Raw genomic sequence first — 27,423 nt, 5'->3', positions numbered from 1 at the left:
TCACTGTGGCTTTAATTATACATTTCTGGATGAAGTTGAACGTCTTTTCATGTGTTTCTGGGCCATTTGAGTTTCCTCTTCTATGGAACTTCCAGTCCTTTTGCTTTTTCCTCTATCAGGTGGTTTTGTCTTTGTACTGATTTGTAGGTGTTCTTTGTATGTTTTGGAAATAATCCTTTGATTATATGTATTGGAAAACCTCCCAGATTTGTTTTTTCCTCTTACACTCTTTATGAGATCTTTTGGTTAACTGAAGTTTGCGAGTTTAATGTAGTTGCATCTATCTCCTTTTTCCTTTTATGGTTTGTGGGTTATGTGTCTTATTTAAGAAATCAGTTTCTGCTGCTTTCTCATTTTTCTGGTATGCACACTATGTGTATGTTAATGTGCTTAATGGTGTCCCGTGTTTCTCTGAGACTGTCTGTTTTTATTCATTCTTTTTTCTCTGCCTGTTCAGGTTGCATAATCTCTATTGATCCGTCCTCAAGTTTACTAATTCTCCTGCCAATTTGAATCAACTGTTGAGATATTCCAATCACCTTTTCATGTTATTTTTGTAATTGTTAACTTTATAATGTTCCTTTGGTTGCTTTTTCATCATTTCTATCTGTATATTGATATTTTCTGTTGGATTAGGCATTATCATTATACTTCCCTCCATCTCTTGAAATGGTGTTCTTCAATTCTTTGAACATAGTTACAGTGGCTACTTTGACTATTTGGTGTGACATCTGAGCCTCTCACAGATAGTTTCTCTTGCCTGATTTTTTTCATGTGAAGGGATCCACTTACCTGTTTCTTAGTATGACTGGTAATTTTTTGTTGAAATCTGGACATTTTAGGTAATATATTGTAGCAAGTTTAGGTACTGGACCCCTCTTTCTCTGTAGCTCCTTTGTTTGCTTGTTTATTTCCTTATTGTGAGTTGGCTGGTTTGATTTAGGGATGTTTATTTCCATCCAGAGATGAAGCCTTTGATGTCACTCCTCAGAGAGTACAGCCTTGAGTATGTACAGTCACCCTGGGATGACAGGGATTTTAGCAGCGCTCTTGTCTGTGTTATATTTTTTTTCTCTCTACTGGTATCAGACCCAGATATTATGCAGCATTAATTTCAGGCTGGTTGTGCTATTATTTCTTACAATGTCCTGGGGGGTAAATTGTTCCACACTCTTATCTAATTAAATCTAGGCCCCTTTGCAGAGATAGTTTTCATGGCAAGTTTAAGACTATTCTTATCCTAGAAATATATTATTCTTAGCTCTCTCTTTCTCTGTTTCTTTTTATTATTATTATTATTATTATTATTATTATTATTATTTTCTTTCTGGTAAACTAACTGTCTTACAGATTAGCTTATTGTTCTCCTGGAACTACCAGCCTCCTCTTCATTGCTTATCATTAAAATTCCCATTATTTTCAAGACCACATTTGGACTTGAACTTCCACACTATTTAAAATAAAGTAATTTCCTTTGGGTAGAGCTTCTGAACTCTCTGATCTTATGGTTTACTTCTTTCCCTGAGCAAAACCTCTGAGACCTTGCTCCCAGCCTGGAACTTCACCTTACAAGTGGGCTGAGGCCAGGGTGATCAGGTCCTTGGTATTTTCAGCCTGAGTGTGGCTGGGTGAAGGAAGGGGGCCCCCATGTTTTTGGCCACACTCGTCAGGAATGTAGCCTTTGCCACTCAGAGCTGTGGGGAGACTGGGAAATGCTGGTGGTCCACCCCTTTTGATGAGTAGATGTCAGGGACTTTGCTACTCACTTGCAGTGGAGCTTCTAACAAGCTGACCCAGGACAGAGGAGGAAGGGTTAAGTGCCTCAGACTCTCCCTGTTGATGTTGGCATCTAGTAGATTTTCTTGAATATGTGTTTCTTCATTTGTTGTGTGCCCTTAGGTCAGTGGTTATTTTTAATATAATTTCACCAGTTGTGGATGTTTTGTTAGGGAGTGAATCTGCCAGGCTCCTTGTCTCCATCCTGGAATCAGAACCTCTCTGGGCTTTAGAGGACCTTGAAGGGTTTAAGGAATGGTGAAAAGTAGACTTTAGAGCAGGGGTGGGCAAACTTTTTGACTCGAGGGCCACAATGGGTTCTTAAACTGGACCGGAGGGCCGGAACAAAAGCATGGATGGAGTGTTTGTGTGAACTAATATAAATTCAAAGTTAACATCATTACATAAAAGGGTACGGTCTTTTATTTCAATAGTTTTATTCATTTCAAACTGGCCGGATCCGGCCTGCGGCCCGTAGTTTGCCCACGGCTGCTTTAGAGTCTACTTTTGGTTGCAATTTAGAGAACTGGAAGGGACAAAGCTGGTTGCAGAGAGAACTCCAAGGATGTTACTGAGAAACTGCTCAAATTAAGATAGCAACTGTTGGGAGCTAGAAAGGTGAAGTAGCTCAGCAGAGGATTGATACGATTTAGTAATTAATTGGATGGATGGGGAGTTAGTGTAGGGTAGGAAGATGTTGCAAAAGAGGGAGGCATTAAAATGACTCATAGGTAGTGCTTCACAAAGTTGTTAAAATGCAGGTTTTGATCCAGGACCTGATTCCATGTCTCATAAGCTGCTAGGTGATGCCTGTGCTGCTGCTCCTCTGTCTCCTGTTTACATAGCAAGGCCCTAGGATTTTGTCTTGTTCAGGCAGCTGGTGAATAGTGGCAGTGTGAATTGTCAATTTATTTGTCTGTTTCCCCTCCTGGGGGCAGGGATTGTGTCTTATTCATTGTTATAGCTTGACTACATAATAAGTATTTGATGGATGAGTTTTTGTTGACTGCTTTAATGACTATAGAAAGGAAACACAAAAAGAGGAAAATGTATGTAGGAAATGGTGAGTTTTATTTTGGGAATATTGCATGAGAGATGCCTGGGGACATTCAGGTGAAGAAATATTTTCTGCCAGCCTTGAGTTCCGAAAAGGGATTTGGGCAAAAGTTGAAAGTTGAGGTTTCAAATGGTAAAATAAGGGAAGAGATGGGCTGAGATTATTCTGGGAAGATGTATAGAGGAAGGGAATAAAAAAAAAAAATAAACCACCCTGGTTGAGTGGCACAGTTGGCTGGAGCATCATCCCACACACCAAAGGTGGAGGGTTCAATTCCCAATCAGGGGACGTACCTAGGGTGTGGGTTCAATCCCTTGTTGGGGCACATATGGGAGGCAGTTGATCAGTGTTTCTCACATAGATGTTTCTCTCTTTCTTCCCCTTCCTCTCTCTCTAAAATATATCAATAAAAACATATTCTCAGGTGAGGATTAAAAACAACAAACAACCAGAGTCTAGAGCTCATATTTCTGAAGAACATTTATTTTGGACATCTTCATTACTGTGTCCATATTTCTAACTCTGTTGACTCTGAGAGTAAAAGCAAATTTTTGTTACAGGTTAAAGAACTCTTTTCTTCTTTGGGAGTTGAATATAATATCTTGGAACTTGATCAAGTTGGTAAGTGGAATGGTTAGTACATACTGTTGTTTCAGTAAATGTCAACAAGATTGACTTCTTTGCATTTGCTTTGTTCAATTCAGTTTATTCTTGTCTCTTTGGGTTACATGATCTGTTTTTATCTGCATTCAACCATGTAGAAAATGAACCTCTCTATAGAGGACAGATACTTTGGTGTAGTTTTTTCATTTATATACTAGAGGCCCAATGCATGGAATTCGTGCAAGACTAGGCCTTCCTTCCCCCAGTTGCCGGCACCAGCTTCCCTCTAGCACCCAGGACCTGGGCTTCCCTCCGGCTGCTGGCATCCGGGACCTGGGACCCGGGCTTCCCTCATAGCCCCAGCTTCGTCCAGAAGGTCGTCTGGTCTAATTAACATATTATGCTTTTATTATTATAGATTTTTGGTATTTGAGGGGAGGAGAAAGATCTATAAGCTGCTAACCTTGAAGCACTTCAGGCATTTCAGATGTATCTGGTAACTTTCTAGCAAAATAGATTAAGCTGTAATAAATGAAAAGAATCTGCTCCTGTTTCCTGATTGAAGTACCTATGAGGGAGAACGCATTAATCTTTTAGCTTTCACTTTTGAATTCTTGTCAGACGTGCATTAATTATCTAATATTAATTGAGCACTTTTTTTTTCTTTTTTTTTTTAAATATACTTTATTGATTTTTTACAGAGAGGAAGGGAGAGAGATAGAGAGTTAGAAACATCGATGAGAGAGAAACATCGATCAGCCGCCTCCTGCACATCTCCTACTGGGGATGTGCCCGCAACCCAGGTACATGCCCTTGACCGGAATCGAACCTGGGACCTTTCAGTCCGAAGGCCGACGCTTAATTGAGCACTTTACATATGCATGTGTTTTGTATAGGTGGGAGACATGGTGAACACACAAAAAATTGATGTCTGCCTTCATGGGACTTCACCCACTCCTTTTAAACAGGCACCTTAATTAGTGAAATGTTCTTAAGTCTGTGAGACTTTTCTAAAGAGCATACCCAATAGCTTTAGGTAGTTGTGGCCTGGTCTTATTTTTAGGGATCGAGGACAGATTTTGGACTATGATCATAAAGATTTTTCAAATATAAATGTAGGAAAGATTTTCGAAGTTATTACTGTTGATATTTGCTATTTGCTATTTAAAGAGGATTTTATCTTGATATTAGCTGTTTGGAGGTTTCTTTTCTTAACCAAGAAATTATATATCAGAATCTAACTTAGAAGGGTTTATTTTCAAAGGAATCAGTTACTTCATCTGTATTCTCACAGGTGTCTCTTGAAAACCTGGATGTTTCCCCCTTTTGAGTCATTATTTCATAAAGTAATATAATACGCTGACCCTGTATGGATGTGTATGTGGGAGCATTTAAGTATTGTAACACTTCATTTTGACTCACAAAGGTTTGGAACCCTTTCAGTGTTTTTATATATTTAATTTTTTATTCTTTAGATGATGGGGCCAGTGTTCAAGAAGTGCTGTCAGAGATCACTAATCAGAAAACGGTGCCCAATATTTTTGTGAATAAAGTACATATGGGTGGATGTGACCGAACTTTCCAGGTAATAATGGTATTATGTGTTTTTGAATGCTGTTTGTTCAAATTTTGTTTTTAAAAATATTTAAAAGGGGATAAAATGATTTTTAGGAGTCTATTAGTCTTTTGGAAGTTGTAAGATGAAAAGTGTATAGGATGCTTATCAGATAACTTTGATTATTACTTTGACAGAAATTAGCTTTCCTACCAACTCAGATTTCAGAAACTAATAAAGAGAAGGCTTTGAGTAAGGTTGTCAGACAACCAGGTGGACCACCCTGGAGACCTTGATCTCTTCTTCCTGATGGGGGGAAAAACAAGGTCTGTTCTTTTTTAAGGTTTATTAAAATGAGGTCAATGCTAATGTTCTTGGCTAGGGTAAGTAGAATTTCTGTCAAGGCTGCTAACCCTGGGAGCTTTGCAAAGGTCCATGCCTTTGAATTTTTGATACCTAGAATGCAGAAATAAGCAGGAATCATTTAGTTAAACAGTAGTAGATTGTTGTGCCCAGATTTCAAGGTTCCCAAAAAGCCCATCAGGGAGCCAGCGAGTCCGATGCAAAAGCAAAGAGTCCTCCATTTCAAACCTAGGTTTGGCTCCCCTGCCTCCCCGCTTACTGCCACAGCAGCAGGTGGCAGAGAGAGAGCGAGGCCTGATGGGATTGTGGGTTTTATAGTATGGGCAGGGGAGGGGACTGTGGGCCCTGCCGATTGGCCAGGCGCGAGTTGGGTCTTGTTACACAGGATGTGGTCATCTCTCTGGCGCGCACGTCCCTTGATTGTCATTGGTTAGTTTAAAGAAATCCTGGGCGTGGCCAGCAGGGGCCTGGGCTTCCGGGAAGAAGGCACTCTCCTGAGCACATGGCGGCCGCCCCAAAACTGGAGGACCCAGGGCAAGATGGAGGGCGCAGTCCTAGCCCCCCCCCAGGGCGAGCTGAGCCCGGGCTCCAGGGGCCAGTCCAGTTGCTGGGGGTCCAGCAGATCGACCAGTTCCAGCCCAGACAGGAAGTCCATGTCCTCCATCTCGTTCCCGGGGGCGCCAGCGATCGCCTCCTCCTCCATCTCCTCGGGCGAGGGCACACGCCCCGCCCTGCCGCCGCTGCTGCTGCTGCTGCTGCTGCTGCTGCTGCTGCTGCTGCCGCCGCTGCCGCCGCTGCCGCTGCTGCCGCCGCTGCCGCCGCTGCTGCTGCCGGGGGGCGGCGGGCGGGTGGCAGCCTGCGCCGGGCTCCCGCCGTGGGCTGGGGAGTCGGTGCCCGAGGCCGCCAGCAGCGTGGTCAGGCCCCGCGACGACTCGCCCTTTCATAGATAAAAACTGATGTTTATTAAATAAGGTTCTTATTTTATAACTAGTTATTTACTTTTATTAAAATTCTGCTCTCTTATATTCTTTATGTATGTATGCAAATGATAGTAATCAGTGATTGATTAACTACTTACATCTGAAATTTTTTAAAAATATACTTTGATTAATTTTTAGAGAGGGAGAAGGGAGAGAGAGAGATAGAAACATTACTAAGAGAGAAATATTGATCGTCTGCCTCCTGCAACACCCCTTACTGGGGATCAAGCCTGCAACCCGGGCATGTGCCCTGACTGGGAATTGAGCCAGTGACCTACCTCTTAGTGTATGGGTTGATGTTCAACTGCTGAGCCACACTGTGCTATATCTGAAATTATAATTAAAATTATATTTTTCTTGGGGGAAAAAGATGATCTACATTGTATCTTACTCTTATGATTAGTATTGTTAATCTAGTAACAGTCTGTTGTATTAGTCCTAGAAACTATAACTCAATTCAGATGGTGGTAAGTACTGTAATCATAGACCATAAACACCTTCAGGAATGCTGGTCCTGCCGATCCTAATGTAGAAAATGATGACAGAGGATGAATCTGGAGATGCAGAGATAGTCACTCTATTTCAAGATTAAAAGGCCTAGGAGACAGATTTCTCTCATGGCACCTAAAAGTAAGGAGGCCAAAGGAGTTCTTTTTAGAATGTGCTGGAAGCCTCTATTGGCATCCATCCTTCAGTGGGCCACATTACGTCCATTGAGTCCTGTAGTTTCATAGCACTTCTGTTGTGCTTCCCAGGATGAGCTGGTTCTAGCATGGTATTTCTAAAGCCCACATAATAGGATTGAGCAACTAACTTCATATAAAGAAAACTATTGCTAAATCATATTTGATCCTCTAAGCTCATTTAAGCTACTTCTGATCACAAGAAGGGCCAAATGAACAAGAGAATATAGTGAAGAGCCAGGCTCATGATCATTGTTGAAAGAAAAAACAAAATGTATATTTTATATAGGAAATTTATCAATAAGCTGCAAATTTTAGATCAATTTATGAGAAACCATGAGAAATTTGAAGTCCGTGTCCTACTGAGGATGCATAATCATTTTTTTAAAAAACATATTGATTTTTTTACAGAGAGGAAGGGAGAGAGATAGAGAGTTACAAACATCAATGAGAGAGAAACATCGATCAGCTGCCTCCTGCACACTCCCTACTGGGTATGTGACCACAACCAAGGTACATGCCCTTAACCAGAATCGAACCTGGGACCCTTGAGTCCACAGGCCGACACTCTATGCACTGAGCCAAACTGGTCAGGGCAAGAATTTTTTTCAAAAGGAATCCTAGCACAGGTGAACAAAATGTAGAGGAGAGTGGTATTTGGCTATTTTATTGTGCTTGGGTATAATATTTTAATACGTTAAGCACCCAGTCTGTTTTGTCTTCCGGAAGGAAAGTATAGTGTCAGTCACCGGTGACTGGGTGCTTAACGTGTTAATGATTAGGCCAAAGAAAAGGACCTCATATAACAGATATAAAGCCATGACCTCTGGGTCATTTGACACATGCCTACCTATCAGGAGATAACAAACATGTACTTTGGCATATACTCTAACCAGTTGGACTTTATTTGAATACCATTCAGATAAATTTAAATTCCAGTTTACATGAATTGTAGATTGTTTCTAATCCTATATAATAAAAGGGTAATATGCAAATTGACCATAACAGGGGGACGACCGGTCACTATGATGTTCACTGACCACCAGGGGGTAGACACTCAATGCAGGAGCTTCCCCCTGATGGTCAGTGCACTTCCACAGGGGGAGCACCACTCAGCCAGAAGCCAGCCTCCATGGCAGCGCTAAGCCGTTAGTCAGACATCCCCCGAGGGCTCCCAGGTTACCAGAGGAATGTCTGACTGCTAGCTTAGGCCCAGTTCCCCAGGGAGTGGGCCTAAGCCATCAGTTGGACATCCCCTGAGGGGTCCTGGAATGTGAGAGGGCCCCCTTGAGTGTATGAATTTTCATGCACCGGTCCTCTAGTATTTTTATAAGAGAAATCCATGCTGATTAAACATAGGGTAAAAAGAAACAGTTTTAAAACAAGTCATACCATATTCTCTCATTAAACCATAGGCACATCAGAGTGGTTTATTACAGAAGCTTCTTCAAAAAGAGTCAACATATGATTATGACCTCATTGTCATTGGCGGTGGTTCTGGTGGCCTTGCATGTGCTCAGGTATGAAAAAAGTCAAACTTGAAGATAATTTCCCTGGTGATTGTCATAAGACTTTTCTTCTGCTACTTAAAAAAAAAAAAAGCCAATTTTAATGTTACAGTCCAAGCTTTTATTGTAATAGCTGGTTTAATAAAGAGAAAAGACTATGTTATGACACAAACACAGCCTTTTTATTTAGGGAATAGAAAAATTGGGGGGAGGAAAATGACAAGTTCTTTATATGTCACTGTTTTCCCTAGGAAGCTGCCATTTTGGGAAAGAAAGTAATGGTGCTAGATTTTGTGGTCCCGTCACCTCAGGGTACATCCTGGGGTAAGCTGTTTTTCTTTGTTGTTCTTTGCTCTTTACATACATTTTTGCTTTGTTTAATCTCATTTAATCGTCACAACAATCTCAGGAGGTATGACTAGCCTGTTCCATTGGTGAGGAAACTGGGTCTTAATGAGGTAAAGTAATTGTCCTAAGACCATCACATCGTTAACAAGTGCTTAGGGAAGATTTAAAAAAAAAATTCCTTGACCTAGTATTCCAACACTTTTGCCATAATAATTTTTACACGCATGCATTTAATACTTTCACATAGTTGTGATTGCAGTGTAAACTGTGTCTTGCTCACTTAAGTTTGCTGTAACATTTTTTTGTGTTTCTGCATTGATTTAATAACTGACTTTCATGGCTGTATGATGGTCAGTTGAATAGTGTGTGTGTGATTGTTCCAAGTCAGTTTGAAGTGCACAGTGAGCTTAAGGCCTTTGACTTTGCTGTAGACGAGAGTGCTTGCCTTTCCACATTCTTTCCACTATAAAATAGAACACATAGATTTTGTGCTGGATATTTTCTGTTTATGCTTTAATTCCATTCTTTATGGTCTCTACCCTGTTGTATATCCCAGAAGGCTGATGAATTGGTATCTTTCCCTCTGGCTTCTGGTTGGGCTTGGCCATTTGGGGAAATGGGAGGAGTACAGAAGGAGGGAGGAGGATGGAGTGGGGGTCTTCATTTTCTTGGTTCCCTCCCTAGGTTGCTGCAAGCTGGCTCCATCCCCTACGGAAAGCCACAGCCCCTCTTTGGTCTGTGGCACCTACTCGGTGTGCTTAGTCCCTCATGTAGGGTTGGTGATGAGCCCACTGTTAGTAGTTGCTACTATTGTTCTATCCCTCCTTGCTTTTCTTGCCCATACCCCAGTAATAATTTCTCTATAAACTTAATTACCCAGCTTGAAGTTGTCATCTATTTGCTGCCAGAGCCCTGACAAAATATGAAAATTATTTTTAAAAATTCAACCTTACTAAAAAAATTATAGCCAAGAATTTTATATTAGTAAAGCTAATTTGCATTGCAGTGGACCTACTATTGGCTCAGAGGAGTCAGAGTTACAAAGAGAAAAGTCTGGAATCTGGGGTTCTGGCCACTGGTTTAGTATATACCAGGTGTACTGGATAATAATGCGGATTTTTTTCAATAGATAGAATTACACATATGTTGATTTTATATATATATATATATATATATATATATATATATGCGATTTGATATGTATGCTCTTTTATTGTATTGACAATAAGCTTCAAAACTTCATATGTCAACCCTGACCAGTTTGGCTCAGTGGATAGAGCATCGGCCTGCGGCCTGAAGGGTCCCAGGTTCGATTCCGATCAAGGAAATATACCTTGGTTGCGGGCATATCCCCAGTAGGGGCTGTGCAGGAGGCAGCTGATCGATGTTTCTCTCTCATTGATGTTTCTAACTCTCTATCCTTCTCCCTTCCTCTCTGAAAAAATCAATAAAATATATTTTTTAAAAATTTAACAAAAACTTCATATGTCAAATTTTCTGAAGGTGTTAACATCATAGATATTTTTATGCTTAAAAATGTTGAATTTCATGCCAAAAAAAGAGCATTTGTGGGAAGTTTTAATTCATTATTTTGAAGAAAAGTGCTGCTGAAAGTTATCGTATACTTCCGGAAGCTTATGGTGAACATGCTCCATCTCAAGATCCTTATGAGCGCTGGTTTAAACACTTTAAAAGTGATGATTTCAATGTGAAAGACAAAGAACGTCCAGGTCAACTGAAAAAGTTTGAAGACCAACAATGACAAGCATTACTGGGTGAAGATGTGTGTCAAACTCAAAAACAACTTGCAGAAAGATTAAACGTTGCTCAGCAAACAATTTCTGATCGTTTACAAGCAAAGGGAAAGATTTTAAAGGAAGGAAAATGGGTGCCACATCAACTGAATGAAAAATAAATGGAAAACTGAAAAGTCATCAGTAAAATGTTGCTTCACTGGCACGAAAGAAAGTCTTTTTTGCATCGAATTGTGACTGGCAATGAAAAGTGCATTTATTTTGAGAATCCCAAGCGCACAAAATCATGGGTTGATCCAGGTCAACCATCAACATCGACTGCAAGGCCAAATCGCTTCGGAAAGAAGACAATGCTCTGCGTTTGGTGGGATCAGGTGTGGTGTATTATGAGTTTCTAAAACCAGGTGAAACCGTTAATACTGACCACTGCCGACAACAAATAATCAATTTGAACCACGCTTTGATCATGAAACGACCAGAATGTGCCAGAAGATACGGCAAAGTAATTTTGCTTCATGATAATGCACCATCATACACTTCAAAACCAGTTAAAGACCCGTTAAAAGATCTAGCCTGGGAAGTATTAACCCACCTACTGTATTCACCAGACCTTGCTCCTTCAGATTACCACTTGTTCCAATCAATGGCACACGCACTTTCTGAGCAGCACTTCAAAACGTACAGAGAAATGGAAAATTGGGTCTCTGAATGGTTTGCCTCAAAACAAGAAAAGTTCTGTTGGGACAATATCCACAAAATACCAGAAAGATGGGGAAAATGTGTAGCTAGTGATGGACATTACTATAAATAAAGCACTTTTGATGTTTCTCTTGAAATTACTGTGTTTTCTTTGATTACAAAATCTGCGTTATTAACCGGTACACCTGGTAATTAACACAGTTCTGATTCCTTCGTAGGTTAGACTCAAATGAAAGTTTTGGACAGCATCTCCAGAAAACTGTTAAAATGCACATCCACATTTTTGCTCATCTTTGGGCCTCCTTCACAGACCTGTGCTTAAAAAGTCTGGGTAATCATTTGCATGTTATTGTGGAGTATGATGTTGACCCCCAACCATTCAAATTTGTCATCTCCATATTTTAATTTAAAAAATACATATATTTTTATTGATTTCAGAGAGGATGGGAGAGGGAGAGAAAAGTAGAAACATCACTGATGAGAATCATTGATTGGCTGCTTCCTGCACACCCTACAGTGGGGATCGAGCTCACAACCCAGGCATGTGCCCTCTCCGGGAATTGTACTATGACCTCCTGGTTCATAGGTCAAATCTCAACCACTGAACCACACTGGGCAGGCCATTTCCATATTTTAATAACACTGACTCCGCACATGTGTAAAACTACACACACACACACACACACACCCAAAAACAAACATTAAAATTATTTTCTTTTTCAGGTCTTGGTGGTACTTGTGTAAATGTAGGTTGTATTCCTAAGAAACTGATGCATCAAGCTGCCCTTTTGGGGCAGGCATTAAAAGACTCAAGGAAATTTGGCTGGGAGTATAATCAACAAGGTGGGTACTGGTATAAAAAATGTAGATTGAGAGAAAAGAAAGAATGAGTTTCTTAGAGAAAGACTTGCTATTTATATTTCTATAGCTAGTTTAAAATTTGTTTAATTAACATTCTTTAGGAGCCTCCTGTGGTCCTGCTCATGATTGCATAGGTTTGAGGTGGGTCCTAGAATCTGTATATTTTAACATGATTCCCAGGGGTCCTGATGTGCAGCCATGTGTGGGAACCTCTAATATAGAATGTCTTTTACAACAATAACCAGAAACAAAGATATGAAGTGTGAATTTAACTGACAAGGTCCTTGGGATAAATGATACTTTAAGGGTTGGAAAAATAGCTTTTCCAACTATTGGGGAAGCGAGGCAGTTATCTTAGGATATGAGGGTATGTGCCACTGCTGGGTCGTAACCTCCTGGGGTCATGGGGTGGGAGTTGGGTAATGTAGTAACGGAATGACTCTCTGGATTGCAAAATCTTAGTTGACTTTATTATAAATGTTTACATTGGCCAAGCCTTTCTGTACTGTGACCTCTTCCCCTTGCCTACACTGTAATGTCCCATGTTCCTGATGATTAGTGGTGGAGCCTTTCTTGAGAGTGCTAGAGGCGGTGAGTCTCCTAATGTGACCAGAGGTGAACCCTTAGTTGGTTGGGTTTGTCTTCATGGGTCTCATCTAGTTTGATGGGAGCCGCCGGCTGGCTTCTGTGTCTTATAAATATGGTGGTGCACGGAGACGGTGTCTCCTTTGGGAACCAGCAGCAGCAGATAAGGTGAATGCTTGGAAATAAACTTCACCTAAAAGGTACAGGGTTGATGAGAAATCTGATTCCATCAACTCCCATTGCAACTTCAAAAGGAAGTGCGTGTACATTTTAATAAAAATGCTATGCAATGGTGAGTACTAACCACATTTATCACAAAGAAATATAGGATATGCACTATCATAAAACCACCAGTGGGTGAACCAGATGGGACTAGCCTGGGCCTGTCTGGGGAGGCGAATATGCAGTGCTCACTGACCTGAGACCTGCTTCCCTTCACATGCAGAAGGCCACGTGCAACAAGCCAACCATGTGAAAATGTCCTTGCGTGCTCCTGAGTAGTGATCTTCTTGCCTCATAACTGCATGCACAGTCATGGGAGAGCTAGTTTTCTCCATTCTGTTCCCCATGGATATTTTTTCCTGTTTTATTCTTTTCAGAATTATGCTTTTTTGCATGTTTTATAATATAAAAGAGGAAGAAGTATAAACCATAACTGGTATAAAAACGGTTTAAGTTGCTATTTATTTTCTGTTCATTTCTTGATTTTTTAAAGCAATATGTCATGTAGCTTGTGCAGTTGTATATAATTTACCATTTATAGTAAGAGCCACTTGATAACTTCATCCTGGTTACTTATTTCCAGTAAAGCACAATTGGGAGATCATGACAGAAGCTATTCAAAACCACATTGGCTCTCTAAATTGGAGCTATGGGCTGTCTTTGAGGGAGAAGTCTGTGGCCTATGTAAATTCCTATGGAGAATTTGTCGAACGCCATAAAATAAAGGTACTCTCTGAATATTTTATCTTGTTCATTGCTTTCCCTTTATTACTGCTTGTACGTGCCTTGAACTAAGATTCCATGTTTATGTTAAGGACTATAGCTAGTGCATGCTCCTCCATTGTCAGTGCATTTCACAAGTCTGGCTAAATTAAAGAAATTGCCTTTTAAAGAAAACTCTTGATTTAAACTTATTTGCCATCTTTAAAAAAAATTTTAATTAATTTCAGAGAGGAAGGGAGAAGGCAAGAGATAGAAACATCAATGATGAAAGAGATAGCCGAAACCGGTTTGGCTCAGTGGATAGAGCGTCGGCCTGCGGACTGAGGGGTCCCAGGTTCGATTCCGGTCAAGGGCATGTACGTTGGTTGCGGGCACATCCCCAGTGGGAGATGTGCAGGAGGTGGCTGATCGATGATTCTCTCTCATCGATGTTTCTAACTCTCTATCTCTCTCCCTTCCTCTCTGTAAAAAATCAATAAAATATATATTAAAAAAAAAAAAAAATGATGAAAGAGATACATGGTTTGGTTGCCTCCTGCACACCTCCTACTGAGGCTCGAGCCTGCACCCCAGCATGTGCCTGACGGGGTGCAGGCTCATAGGTCATGCTCAACCACTGAGCACACTGGTCAGGCTCATTGCCATCTTAAAAGAAAAAGTTTAAACAATTTTAAACAATCAAAATTTTAATAGTGTTAATTAAAAAAAGAAATCTTAATTAAAACGTTAATGTATATTCATAAAAGTATTAAAGGTAGCATAAGAATTAGTATATTTTTATAAATTTATATATGTAATGTTTATGTGTTATATGATCAATATGTAAGGAAAATGAAACCATTTTAATGAACACAAAACTTTTAGCCAAAACCGGTTTGGCTCAGAGGATAGAGCGTCGGCCTGCGGACTGAAGGGTCCCAGGTTCGATTCCGGTCAAGGGCATGTACCTGGGTTGCGGGCACATCCCCAGTGGGAGATGTGCAGGAGGCAGCTGATCGATGTTTCTCTCTCATCGATGTTTCTAGCTCTCTATCTCTCTCCCTTCCTCTCTGTAAAAAATCAATAAAATATATTTAAAAACAAACAAACAAACAAAAAAACTTTTAAATTGGAGTTATGAAAGATGGCCAAATATCATCCTCAGCACCCATTTATTTTTATACTCTGCTTTTGTAGCACAGTGTGCAGTGATCTTGACAGAATTTGCGGGTATTTTGTAGTCATTTCTTGTCTCTAGAAAGGTGTGAGGTGGTCCAATTAAAGCTACCCCTTTAGAACTATACATGGGCTAATTTAAATGGCATCATTCACATGGAACATAACTAGAAATACCTGGTATACTCCAGTCAGTATCCGTATTCACACTGTCATTTGCCTGGTATTGTTGGTTGAATAAACCCATCATTCTCAGCCAGACTGCCTCTTCTATGCTTGCTCACTTAGTGATACCAGTGTCTCTCCAGTTACTCCAGCAGGAAACTTCAGGTTCCTCCCACTTCATCTTCACAGCTTGCACCGTTTGTTTGTAGCAGGTCCTTGTCTCCAGGCTGCCCTCCCTCTCTCCCACTGAAACCACCTCCTAGTTTAAAAACTTTCATTGCTTTTTGAATTTTTTTTAAAATATATTTTATTGATTTTTCACAGAGAGGAAGGAGTTGGGATAGAGAGTTAGAAACATCAATCAGCTGCCTCCTGTACAATCCCTACTGGGTATGTGCACGCAACCAAGGTACATGCCCTGTTCTCCATATGCCAGCTGCTTTCAGGCCTGTGTGCATTTTTATGTACTATTCTCTCTTTAGATGTCAATTTCTCTAAAATCTTTTCACTTTTCTCATCCCTACTTAAAATGTTACTAACTATGGAGCCTTTCTTGCCTAGCGTTCCAGACCCCTACTCCACTCCCACTGTGGCCTTTTGGTTAATGTTTTGTAAAGACTTCTATTTTCTATGGTGGTGCTTGTCATACTGCATTGCTATTTTTGCATGTCTGTTCCTGTTGATGGGAAGCTCCATAAGGGTGGTAACTAGTTTGTCATGGTGTCTGGTACTTTGTAGTATTGGTTGAGAAGTGAAGTTTACTTTTCTTTTTTAAAGGCAACCAATAGAAAAGGACAAGAGACTTATTATACTGCTGCAAAATTTGTCATAGCAACAGGTGCAAGGCCACGGTATTTGGGAATCCAAGGAGATAAAGAATACTGTATTACTAGGTAAGAGTAAATTGGCCATTTTAATTAAATTATATTATGTTTATGAGTTTCCAGATTATTCCCTGTTTTATTTCACAAAGATTTGAAATGATGAATAAAGGTACGTATATACAATGCAAAAAGCTATGTAGTTAACATAATGGAGCAAAGAGAAAATAAGGTTAGGTAAATAATAAGATCGAATTTACTTACAAAAATATGCTATATGTTTCTATTTAATTGCTCTGAGAATTTGCCCTAAACTTCCTGGAGGTCAACGAATACAATTAGCTTTAAGTTTTAGTGTCTAATATAATAATGAACTGGCTGATCAGGAGAATCGTGGCTATTCCTAATACTGCGGTTTAATAGGAATCTACCCTGGATAGTTCTACAGAGGACAGTGTATAATGTAGTACAATGACTTTCAAAGCTTTTTTGACCAGATGCACATTAAGAAGTACATTTAAAATATATATATATTATTGATTTTTTACAGAGAGGAAGGGAGAAGGATAGAGAGTTAGAAACATCAATGAGAGAGAAACATCGATCAGCTGCCTCCTGCACACTCCCCACTGGGGATATGCCCACAACCAAGGTACATGCCCTTGATCGGAATTGAACCTGGGACCCTTCAGTCTGCAGGCTGATGCTCTATCCACTGAGCCAAACCGGTTAGGGCAAGAAATACATTTTTTATTGTGCTGTTAGTACTCGGGTGAACACACGCACATATCCAAAACTAACAAAATAGTATTTCCTCTTATCACATATAATGTAGTCTAACATTTTCTGTTCTGTTTTTTAAAAAACTTTGCTTGTGATCCACTAATTTGATTTTGAAAAAATGGAGGTGTACTTCCTCGTCCACAGGAGAAACTATTACAAACCTCTAAATTCTTCTAGTGTTCCTTCATTCAAGCCCCAAATTGCAATTCAGCCAACAAAAGACATTGAAACTTAAGTAACTCATGTAATTTTTATTGCCTAGGTGTTCTTTTTCTTATTTTTATTTTTCAGTGATGACCTTTTTTCTCTGCCTTATTGCCCTGGCAAAACATTAGTAGTTGGTGCATCTTATGTGGCTCTGGAATGTGCAGGATTTCTGGCTGGTATTGGCTTAGATGTCACAGTTATGGTGCGTTCAGTCCTTCTTCGTGGCTTTGATCAAGAAATGGCAGAGAAAGTGGGTTCCTACATGGAGCAACATGGTGTTAAGTTCTTAAGAAAATTTATACCTGTGATGGTGAGTCTGAATGACATTTGGAATTCCTTTTATTTTCTTTTTATTCTCTCTCTCTTTAGCTTTTTATTTTACTCCTCCTCCACTTTATTAAATAAATTGGTCTGTACTCAGTAGCAAACCTTGCAGACAATGTTCCCACCCTGGACCTACAACACTGCCCCCTTTGGTCCCAGTCCCCTCCTCCTCTGATACAGTGGTGTCCTTCCTCCTCTCAGCTCGGATTTCTCTTCTCTCACTGTTCCCCTCACCTTCTCTCACCTTTTCAGGGACATCTCCTCTTCAGCTAATTGTCTTCTTTTTTTCCTCTATCATGATGGCCTGCAGTTTTTCTCATCTTTAAACAAATAAGCCTTCCCTTCCCTCTCTGCCTTTCTGGCTGGGTCCCTATATACCCACACTCACATGTATACCCTAGGACCATTTTTTTTTTGTCCCCCTTAGATAGGATCATTACATTGTTTATCCTTACTAGGTTCAACAGTTGGAGAAAGGTTCACCTGGGAAGCTGAAAATAGTGGCTAAATCCACTGAAGGACCAGAAACTATTGAAGGAGTATATAACACAGTAAGTTTTTATTTTATAAGCAGGAAGTGGCTGAACACACTCATAAATTAGCACAGAAGAAGCTTATGGGAACATTATAACAGCTTAACATTTTTTGGATTCTTTGTTAGAGTTTAATAAATATGGAAGGTAGTTTGTTGGCATTTGATAATGGTATATGAAGAATACCATGCTAAAATACATGTGTATGTGTAACTGTACATAGAACAAAATATGGAAGCAGATATACCTGACTGTTATTAGTACTTTGTTCAGGGGCATTAGATATCTTACACATTTCTGCATTTGAATATTTTTGCAATAAAAAAATGAATCTATCCTATATAATAAAACCCTAATATGCAAATTGACCAAACAGCAGAACGACCAGTCGCTATGACATGCACTTATGACCAGGGAGCAAACATGCTGGGGTCCAACCCCAGTAGGTCCAGGGGTCCCCAAAGGTGTGGACGGAGTCGGCGAAGAAGGAATGACATGGAGACAGCGTTCAGTTGATCAGGAGCCTAGCCAGGATCTCCAGCCAAATTCTGGTCAGGATCTCCAGCGAAGTTCTGGTTAGGATCTCCAGCCAGGTTCTGTGTCCATGTTCTCTTGCTAGGTTCTCCAGGTTCTCCAGCCAGGTTCTGTAGCCATGTTCCCTCACTAGGTTCTCCAGCCAGGTTCAGTCACCAGGTTCTAGTCAGGTTCTCTTGCCATGTTCTATCCAGGTTCTGTAACCAGGTTCTGTCTCTAGGTTCTTCAGCCATGTTCTCTCGCTAGGTTCTGTCTCTAGGTTCTGTGGCCAGTTTCTGTCCAGGATCTTTTGCCATGTTCTCTCGCTAGGTTCTGTCTCTAGGTTCTGTGGCCAGTTTCTGTCCAGGATCTTTTGCCATGTTCTCTCCAACGAAGTTCTTCTGTCTCTAGGTTCTGTGTAGGTTCTGTGTCCAGTTGTCTTGTTACATCTGTATTTATACCAGTTGATTCCAATCCTATCAATCTCTATTCCAAAGGTTAGGGAGTTTCTTATCTCCATTCCAGGGAGTACAGATTATGTAGCTTAAGCATGATTGTTCGTAGTTAAAGTGATTAATTACCCGCCTGGCACTTAGTTAAGGGGTTTTATTCCCTCCCTAACTTCAGAGGAAAATCCCTACCTGGGGAAACAACCTTTCTCAGAGAGGAGACCTTGGTTAAAACACATAGTGCCAAGAAGGTGAGCAAACATATTAAGAACAGTATGCCATATATGCCAGGTCCCTTGAAACAGCAAGGATGGACCGGCTCTCGGCACAAACACTCAATGCAGGAGCTGCCCCCTGGTGGTCAGTGCACTCCCACAGGAGGAGCGCCACTCAGCCAGAAGCCAGGTTCAAGGCTGGTGAGCGCAGAGGTGGTGGCAGGAGCCTCTCCCGCCTCCGCTTCAGGCAGGCGGTAAGGAGCAAGGGGTTCCAGGCTGCAAGAGGGTGCAGGCCAGGCTAAGTGTTCACCCCACCCCCACCCCGAGTGCATGAAATCATGCACCGAGCCTCTAGTTTTATAATAAAGACAATAATAAATATATTTTCAAAAAACAAATAATATGAAATATCCAAAAAGGTGAACATTCCATGGATTATTTTGGATGACAACAATTCTAATTTAAATTGCTGGTGTTTGGATGACAACATTTCTTGTGTAAAGTTTATAGTTTTAGTACAAACTGTACATGTATGTTTTATATACTCTTATACACTTTTTTTTAGTTAAAAAAGGAAATGTAGAGAGTCAAAGTAAAAAATATATTAGAAAATAAAAGCTCTTATTTGATCATTTATTCTTAGATTATTTTGAGTTTTCTTTGTATCTATTCATATTATTTGTGAATAACCACAGTTTATTTCTCTTTTCCACTGTCTTCCTCATTACTTCTTTATCTTGTATAAGTACCCTGCTAGCTCGGACCTCCAGTACAGTGCTAACCAGAAATGGCCATAGCAGCCATGCTTGTCTTGTTCTCAATATCGAAGGAATGTATTCTGTTTTTCCTTATTTAAGAATAATGTTTTTGGTAGGGTTTTGATATAGATTCTTAATCAAGTTAAAGAAATTCTTTTCTGGCCCTAGCTGGTTTGGCTCAGTGGATAGAGCCTCAGCCTGAGGACTGAAGGGTCCCTGGTTCTATTCTGGTGAAGGGCACATGCCCACCCGGGTTGCAGGCTCAATCCCCAGTAGGGGGCGTGCAGGAGGCAGCGATCAATGATTCTTTCTCATCATTGATGTTTCTCTCTCTCTCTCCCCCTCTCCCTTCCTCTCTGAAATAAAAATATTTTTTTAAAAAATTCTTTTCTGTTTCCTGATGCTAAGGGTTTTTGGTTATTTTTGATGTTTTTTTAAATCATAAGTGTATGAGTTCAGTTGTAATAGTTCCTTTTGTAGCTGTTGATAATCAAGTTTTTTTTAAATTTGTTAATGTGTTGAATTATATTGATTTTCTAATCTTCAATCAACCTTTTATTCCTGCTATTTATATGTTGTTTGATTTGTTTATTTAGAATTTTTGCATTATATTCATGAATCATTGGCTTATAATTTCCTTACACATATTGAAATGTTCAGATTTTCTAACTTATGATATTCTAACTCATGAAAGAAGTTTGGAGTATGTTTCCTCTTTTCTGTTCTCTGGAAGAATTTATGTGATACTAGAACATTCTTTGTTTGCTAGAATTCACTGATGCAACCATCTGAATGTAGAATTTTCTGTGAATATATATATTTTATAACCACTGATTCATTTTTTTTTTAAACAATCAAAAGCTGTTTAAGGCTATTTTTTTCTTGAGTTACTTTTGATTAATTACATTTTTCTAAGAATTAGTCCATTTCATCTAAGTTACCAAATATATGGGTATAAAGTTACATATTCTTTAGTTTCTCTCAGCAATATATCATCATTTTTCTCTAGAGGTCTTTTTTATATTTTGCTAATTTATCTTTAGTATTTTATGTTTTTTAAGCTATTATAAATGGTATTTAAATTTTTTAACTTTAGTATTAGTTGATAGTATATAGAAATACAAATGATTTCTGTATATTGACGTTGTGTAGAGTCTTAGGATTTATGTCTCTGTATAAAAATCAGTTTGGTTTCTTCTTTCCAATCTACATGCTTTTTGTTTCTTTTTTTTGCTTTGTTGCACTGGTTAAGAACTCCAGTATAGTGCTAAGTAGACATTGTGAGTGCATATCCTCATCTGACACCAATCTTAGGGGTGATCCTAAGCATTCGGTCTTTTATGATTGCTAGGATATAAAGCTGTTCTTTTGTTTACAGATGCCTTTTATCAGTTTGGGAAGTTTTCTTTTATTCTTAGTGTGCTGAGGATTTAATTAGAATCCTCAAGGGTGTAAAGTTCTGTCAAATGCTTTTCCCACATCTGTTGGGATGATTAATTTGTTTTCTCCTTTATTCTGTTAAAATGATGAATTACATTGATTTTTGCATGTTAAATCAAATTTGTATTTTTGGAACAAACCTCATTTGGTCATGATCAATTATCCTTTTTAAATACTGTTATATTTGATTTGCTAAGATTTTGTTAACGATTTTATATCTTATGTTCATGGAGATATTGGCTTATAATTTTATTTAACTATCCTTGTTTGATTTTGGTGTCAGATGTTTATGCTGGCTTCATAAAAAGGAGTTGGGAAGACTACTTTCTCTTTTTTCTGGAAGAGTTTGTGTACCACTAGTGTTATTGTTTACTTGTGTGTTCAATCGACTTTACAAGTGAAGTCATTTGGGTCTGGAGTTAATTAATAGGAAGTTTATAAATTGTGCATTCAGTTTCCTTAATGAAAATAGGGTATATTAGCTAGGGCTAGCAGAACAAAATACTACAGATAGAGTGGCTTAGGCAAAGGAAATTTAATTTCTCACAGTTCTGGAGGCCAGAAGCATGAGACCAAGGTGTCAGTAGAATTGGTTTCTTCTAGGCCTCTCTTCTTGGCTAGCAGGTGGTTGGTTGCCTTCTCTCTGTCTTTACGTGATTGTTCCGGACTCTGTATGTGTGTGTTCTAATAAGGACTCTAGTCATGTTGGATTAAGCCCTGCCTTAATGGCCTCATTTTATGTTACTTACCTCTTTAAAGGTACTGTCTCATTTTAATCAGTCACATTTTGATAAGTATTAGGGATTAGGTATTGGGAGTTAGGTCTTCAACACATAAATTTGGGTGGAGGCATAATTCAGCATGTAACAAAGCCTTATTCAGATTTGTGTGTAAGTTTGATAAATTGTGTCAAGGAGTCTCTTTGGGGGATGTAATGTACAGCATGGTGACTGTAGCTAATAATACTCTATTGTATATTTGAAAGTTGCTAAGAGAGATCTTAAAAGTTCCCATCATAAGAAAAAAATTTGTATAACTGCGTGGTGATGGATGTTAACTAGACTTACTGTGGTGATCATTTCACAATATATACAAACATCAAATTATGTTATACACCCGAAGCTAATATGTTATATATCAATTATACCTCAATTAAAACTGCACTTTGACCTCAAATAAAGGAATCTACTTAATTTGTCAAATTTATTGGCATAGGGCATTCATAATAGTTATTAGTATTTTAATGTCTGGAGGATCTATAGCAGTGGTTCTCAATCTTCCTAATGCCATGACCCTTTAATACAGTTCCTCATGTTGTGGTGACCCCCAATTTCATTGTTACAAATGGAACATAATTAAAGCATAGTGTTTAATCACAAAAACAATATGTAATTATATATGTGTTTTCCGATGGTCTTAGGCAACCCCTGTGAAATGGTCGTTCAACCCTCAAAGGGGTCACGACCCACAGATTGAGAACCGCTGATCTATAGTGATGTTCCTGCTTTCATTCCTGATATTGATAATTTATCTCTCTCTAAATATAGGTTTTATTAGCAGTTGGCCGTGAGCCCTCTACAAGGAAAATAGGCTTGGAGAAGATTGGTGTCAAAGTCAGTGAGAAGTATGTACCTGTGGGATCATTGCACTATTAATGCACAAAACAAAATGCTTCTACAGATCACCTCTTAAAATTCTCTTTTAATTACTAAGTTGCAACATTTTTAAATGCTTTAATGTTATTTTATAGTAAATACTGTCCCAGCTCTATTATCAATTTTTTTCATTAATCAATTAGTAACTCTTTATTGTGTGCCTTAAAGAGCTCATGCATGATTTTAAAAAATAAAATTAAAACAATTATTTTTTCACCTACTATCTGAATTAAAGTAAATTTTATATCCTTGGTCAGGCAAGGAGAAAAATTTTAAAGCTCTGCGTGAAGTTCTGGGGGAAATCTGGGAATATCCTCGACATCCAAAAAATGAGCATAGTTTCATCAATCAGCAAGGTGTTTTCTTTTGGAACTACAGATACCTTTATTATTATAAGTCATTGGTCTTACAGACAGGTGATGACTGAGGTGCATGAGTTCTGAGAGAGAGGTCTTTTCTTTATGTACTTAGTTCTCTTGGAATAGTGCTAGTCATCCAGCAGCATAGAGCTAGTCATATATTTACTTTCAAAATTGAATAGGAGTGGCAAAATACCAGTCAACGACATAGAACAGACCAACGTGCCCTATGTTTATGCTGTCGGAGATGTCCTGGAAGGTAAACTTGAGCTCACTCCCGTCGCTATACAGGCAGGCAAGCTGTTGGCTCGAAGACTTTTTGGGGGTCATTCAGAAAAGGTACGTTTCTTATTGTTGTTTTTGAGATAATATCTAAATAAAAATTTTGACTTAAAAAATCAGTACAAATAAAATTTGTGTGCTTGTTTTGCAAGTAAAGGGTTCCTCACAAATCATTTGCAGTTAACTTATTATTTACTAATGGTTTTCAAAAATATTTTTTTAAATATCTGTATGTGCAAGATGTTGTGCTGGGTGATATACAAAGGATTGGTATGGTTCCAATACCAAGGGCTTATAGGTAGGTGGGGGTCCTGAGTAAGAAGAGAGAGGAGCAGTTAATTCTGACTGAAGAGATCTAAAGAGGCCTCCCAGGTGGATGGTTGCACTGTCACAGAGTAGGAGGGACACTCAGAGTGGATTGGGATACTGGCCCTGGCTTCATTGCCTGCTTAGTGTGTGAACCTGGTCAAGTTGTTTCACTTCTCTTAACCTCAGTTTCACCATCTGCAAAGCTGATGGTTTGAATTAGGTGATTACTACAGTCTCCTCTACCTTTCACAGTCTTTTTTTTTTTTCTAAATTAAATCTTTATTGTTCAGATTATTACAATTGTTCCTCTTTATTTCCCCCATAACTCCCCTCCACCCGATTCCCACCCCAGCCTCTGCCCTTACCCACCTCCCCCCCACTGTCCTCATCCATAGGGGTGCGATTTTTGTCCAGTCTCTTCCTGCACCCCCCACACCCCTTTCCCCCTGAGAATTGTCAGTCCACTCTGACCACTGGGTACACTGGCACTTGGATCTCTAAGGAGGTGCTAATTTAGCCTCTCCCTTTCTATGCCCCTGATTCTATTATATTCACCAGTTTATTCTGTTCATCAGATTTTTTATTCACGTGATTTTTAGATTCACTTGTTGATAGATATGTACTTGTTGTTCATAATTTTTATCTTTACCTTTTTCTTCTTCCTCTTCTTAAAGAATACCTTTCAGCATTTCATATAATACTGGTTTGGTGGTGATGAACTCCTTTAGCTTTTTCTTATCTGTGAAGCTCTTTATCTGACCTTCAATTCTGAATGATAGCTGTGCTGGGTAAAGTAATCTTGGTTGTAGGTTCTTGCTATTCATCACTTTGAATATGTCTTGCCACTCCCTTCTGGCCTGCATGGTTTCTGTTGAGAAATCAGCTGACAATTTTATGGGTACTCCCTTGTAGGTAACTGACTGTTTTTCTCTTGCTGCTTTTAATATTCTCTCTTTGTCTTTTGCTCTTGGCATTTTAATTATGATGTGTCTTGGTGTGGTGCTCTTTGGATGCCTTTTGTTTGGGGTTCTCTGTGCTTCCTGGACTTATAAGTCTAATTCTTGTACCAGGTAGGGGAAGTTTTCTGTCATTATTTCTTCAAATAGGTTTTCAATATCTTGCTCTCTCTCTACTTCTGGCACCCCTATAATTCTGATGTTGGTTCGCTTGAAGTTGTCCCAGAGGGTCCTTACACCATCTTCGTATTTTTGGATTCTTTTTGCTTTTTGCTTTTCCAGTTGGGTGTTTTTCACTTCTTCGTATTTCAAATCTTTGACTTGATTCTTGTGATCCTCTAGTCTGCTGTTGGATCTCTGTATAAAATTCTTTATTTCAGTCAGTGTATGCATAATTTCTATTTGGTCCTTTTTCATATCCTCGAGGGTCTCACTAGATTTATTGAGGGTCTCACTAAATTTATCAGTGGTTTCTAGAAAATTCTTGAAAAACCTTATAACCGAGGTTTTGAACTCTATATCCAGTAGTTTGCTTTCCTCCATTTCTGTCATTTGTGACCTTTTTCTTTGTCTCCGAATTTTGGCTGCTTCCCTGTGTTGTTAGGGTGGCTTTCTGTGCTGGGTGTCCTATAGGGCCCAGTAGCTCAGCCTCCCCAATTACCTGAGGTGGACACTCTTCGTGCACCCCTTTGTGGGCTGTGTGCACAGTCTTGTTGTAGTTAAGACTTGATTGTAGTTGGTATCACTGGCAGGAATTGACCTCCAGGCCAACTGGCTGTGAGAATCAGCTGTGTCTATGGTGGGAGAACTTCTCTGCTGGAGACACCCTTATGGGGCAAGACTTGCTTCAGTGGGGCTTTGGTGCTCACTGAATCTGCCCCCTGAGTGTGTTCCTTATGGATCTGAGGATTTGTAATCTGGATGGTCCCACTCTGACCACTGGGTACACTGGCACTTGGATCTCTAAGGAGGTGCTAATTTAGCCTCTGCCTGAGGCTACCCAGCAGGAGCTAAGGAGAGATCTGCAGATTCCTCTTCTTTGTTTGGGATTTGGAGATGCCCAGATGAGGCCCAGCTGTGAAGCAATGCAATCTGCTGTGGGGCCTTGGGCCTTCTTTTGGATGTTCTGGGTCTCTCTGACCCAGCTGCAGTTTGTTAGGTAAGTTTAGATTGCAAAGGGCCAGGCCATTCATATGCAAAAGCCTCTGCGCACAGCTTGGGTGGGGCGGGGTCTCAGGGAATCAATAGGGCAGAGCAAACAGCTATGGCTGATCCTCAGCCCTGCCCTAAGAGGCCCTGGGTCTCAGTGTCCCGCGGTAATCGCTGCAAGCACCTCTGCGAGAAAGCCGCCCTCGAGTTCCGCCCGATGTCAGACAGTCCAGTTTCTCCCCATATGAGTCTGGGTCCCCAGTGACTTGCCCGGAACTGGAGTTTAGAGCGGAATCGTGTGTCTCCCTTCCGATTGAAAAAGACAACCGCGTCCTCAGTTGCCAGCCATTTCCGCGTGCGCCTCCGTACCTCTGCACTTTACTTTTGCACCTCCTCTGAGTGTCAGTGTGCTTTTCTCTTTCCTTCTAGTTGTAGTATTTCCACTCAGCCAGCCTTCCTGTGGTTCTGGATGATGTCCGTTTTTTCTTTTAGTTGTATTTTTGAAGTGGTTGTGTGAGGCAGCAATTTCAGGTGTTTGCCTATGCTGCCATCTTGGTTTCTCTCCTCACTTAAATTTTCCCTTTCGTAGTCTTTGATCAAAGATTTGGGATGGGTTTTAAGGATGAGCTATTTATTTATTTATTTATTTATTTATTTATTTATTTATTTATTTATAATACATTTTCATTGATTTCAGAGAGGAAGGGAGAAGGGAGAGAGAGATAGACACATCAATGATGAGAGAATCGTTGATTGGCCGCCTCCTGCATGCCCCCTACTGGGGATCGAGTCCGCAACCTGAGCATGTGGGAATTGAACCCGGAACCCTTCAGGCCACAGGCCGATGCTCTATCCACTGAACCAAGCCAGCTAGGGCTAGCAGGGTGAGCAATTTAAAATTGAGGAAGCAAAGGGCTCTTATGGTAAGTAGAAAAGCCCAGAGCTCTGCAATGCTTGGTTTTTTCTAGGACTATGAGCAGTTTCTCAGGAGTTCCCAGCTGGGGTGGGTCATGCTCTGCTCCATCAGGAGCACTGTGGATGTGCAGAGCTGTTGGTGGATAAAGAATGACTGGGGAAGTGGTATTACTGGGCGTCAGGAATGCTAACCATTCTGTCACTCATGTAGGCAGAGCGATTGGTGATAGAGGAGTACAGTTGGAAATGAGGCTGGAAAATTGATTTGGTGTCAGATCATCAGAACTCTGTGATGCCACAGTAAAGAATCAGTAGGGCCGCCATAGCTGGTTTGGCTCAGTGGATAGAGCATCGGCCTGCGAGCTGAAAGGTCCCAGGTTCGATTCTGGGCAAGGGCACATTCTCATTTGTGGGCTTGATCCCCAGTGGGGGACTTGCAAGAGACAGCCGATCCATGATTCTCTCTCATCATGGATGTTTCTATCTCTCTCTCCCTTTTCTTCCTCTCTGAAATCAATAAAAATATATTTTTAAAAAAAAGAATCAGTAGGGCTTTCTGTAGGCAGTGGCAGCTGTTGAAGATCTTAATTTTATTTATCCCCAACTTTTCACTTGGTAAGATGTCAAACCACAGAAAGAATAGTAACCGTCACCCATATTACCCTTTCATTTAGATTTTCCAGTTATTAATGTTTTGCCATTTTTTGTTCTCTCCTTT

The 27,423-nt window shown here is 39.9% G+C and overlaps 1 protein-coding gene across 1 annotated transcript in view; it reads left to right on the top strand.

Annotated features, from left to right (window-relative positions):
• The window catches only part of TXNRD3 (thioredoxin reductase 3), a 41,808-nt gene that overhangs the window by 2,071 nt on the left and 12,314 nt on the right, over window positions 1-27,423 (top strand). The window contains exons 2-12 of the mRNA XM_081096921.1: window positions 3,394-3,454; window positions 4,912-5,021; window positions 8,433-8,537; window positions 8,777-8,849; window positions 12,050-12,169; window positions 13,578-13,720; window positions 15,815-15,930; window positions 16,933-17,158; window positions 17,631-17,723; window positions 22,628-22,704; window positions 23,277-23,433. Of these exons, the coding sequence (XP_080953047.1) occupies window positions 3,394-3,454; window positions 4,912-5,021; window positions 8,433-8,537; window positions 8,777-8,849; window positions 12,050-12,169; window positions 13,578-13,720; window positions 15,815-15,930; window positions 16,933-17,158; window positions 17,631-17,723; window positions 22,628-22,704; window positions 23,277-23,433 (1,281 nt within the window). The remainder of the gene's footprint in view (window positions 1-3,393; window positions 3,455-4,911; window positions 5,022-8,432; window positions 8,538-8,776; window positions 8,850-12,049; window positions 12,170-13,577; window positions 13,721-15,814; window positions 15,931-16,932; window positions 17,159-17,630; window positions 17,724-22,627; window positions 22,705-23,276; window positions 23,434-27,423) is intronic.

Source organism: Myotis nattereri (assembly GCF_964212035.1).
Source record: "Myotis nattereri genome assembly, chromosome: 8".
Lineage (NCBI taxonomy): Eukaryota > Metazoa > Chordata > Mammalia > Chiroptera > Vespertilionidae > Myotis > Myotis nattereri.
The sequence above is the reverse complement of the archived record's forward strand: the minus strand, read 5'-3'. Positions and strand labels throughout refer to the sequence as shown.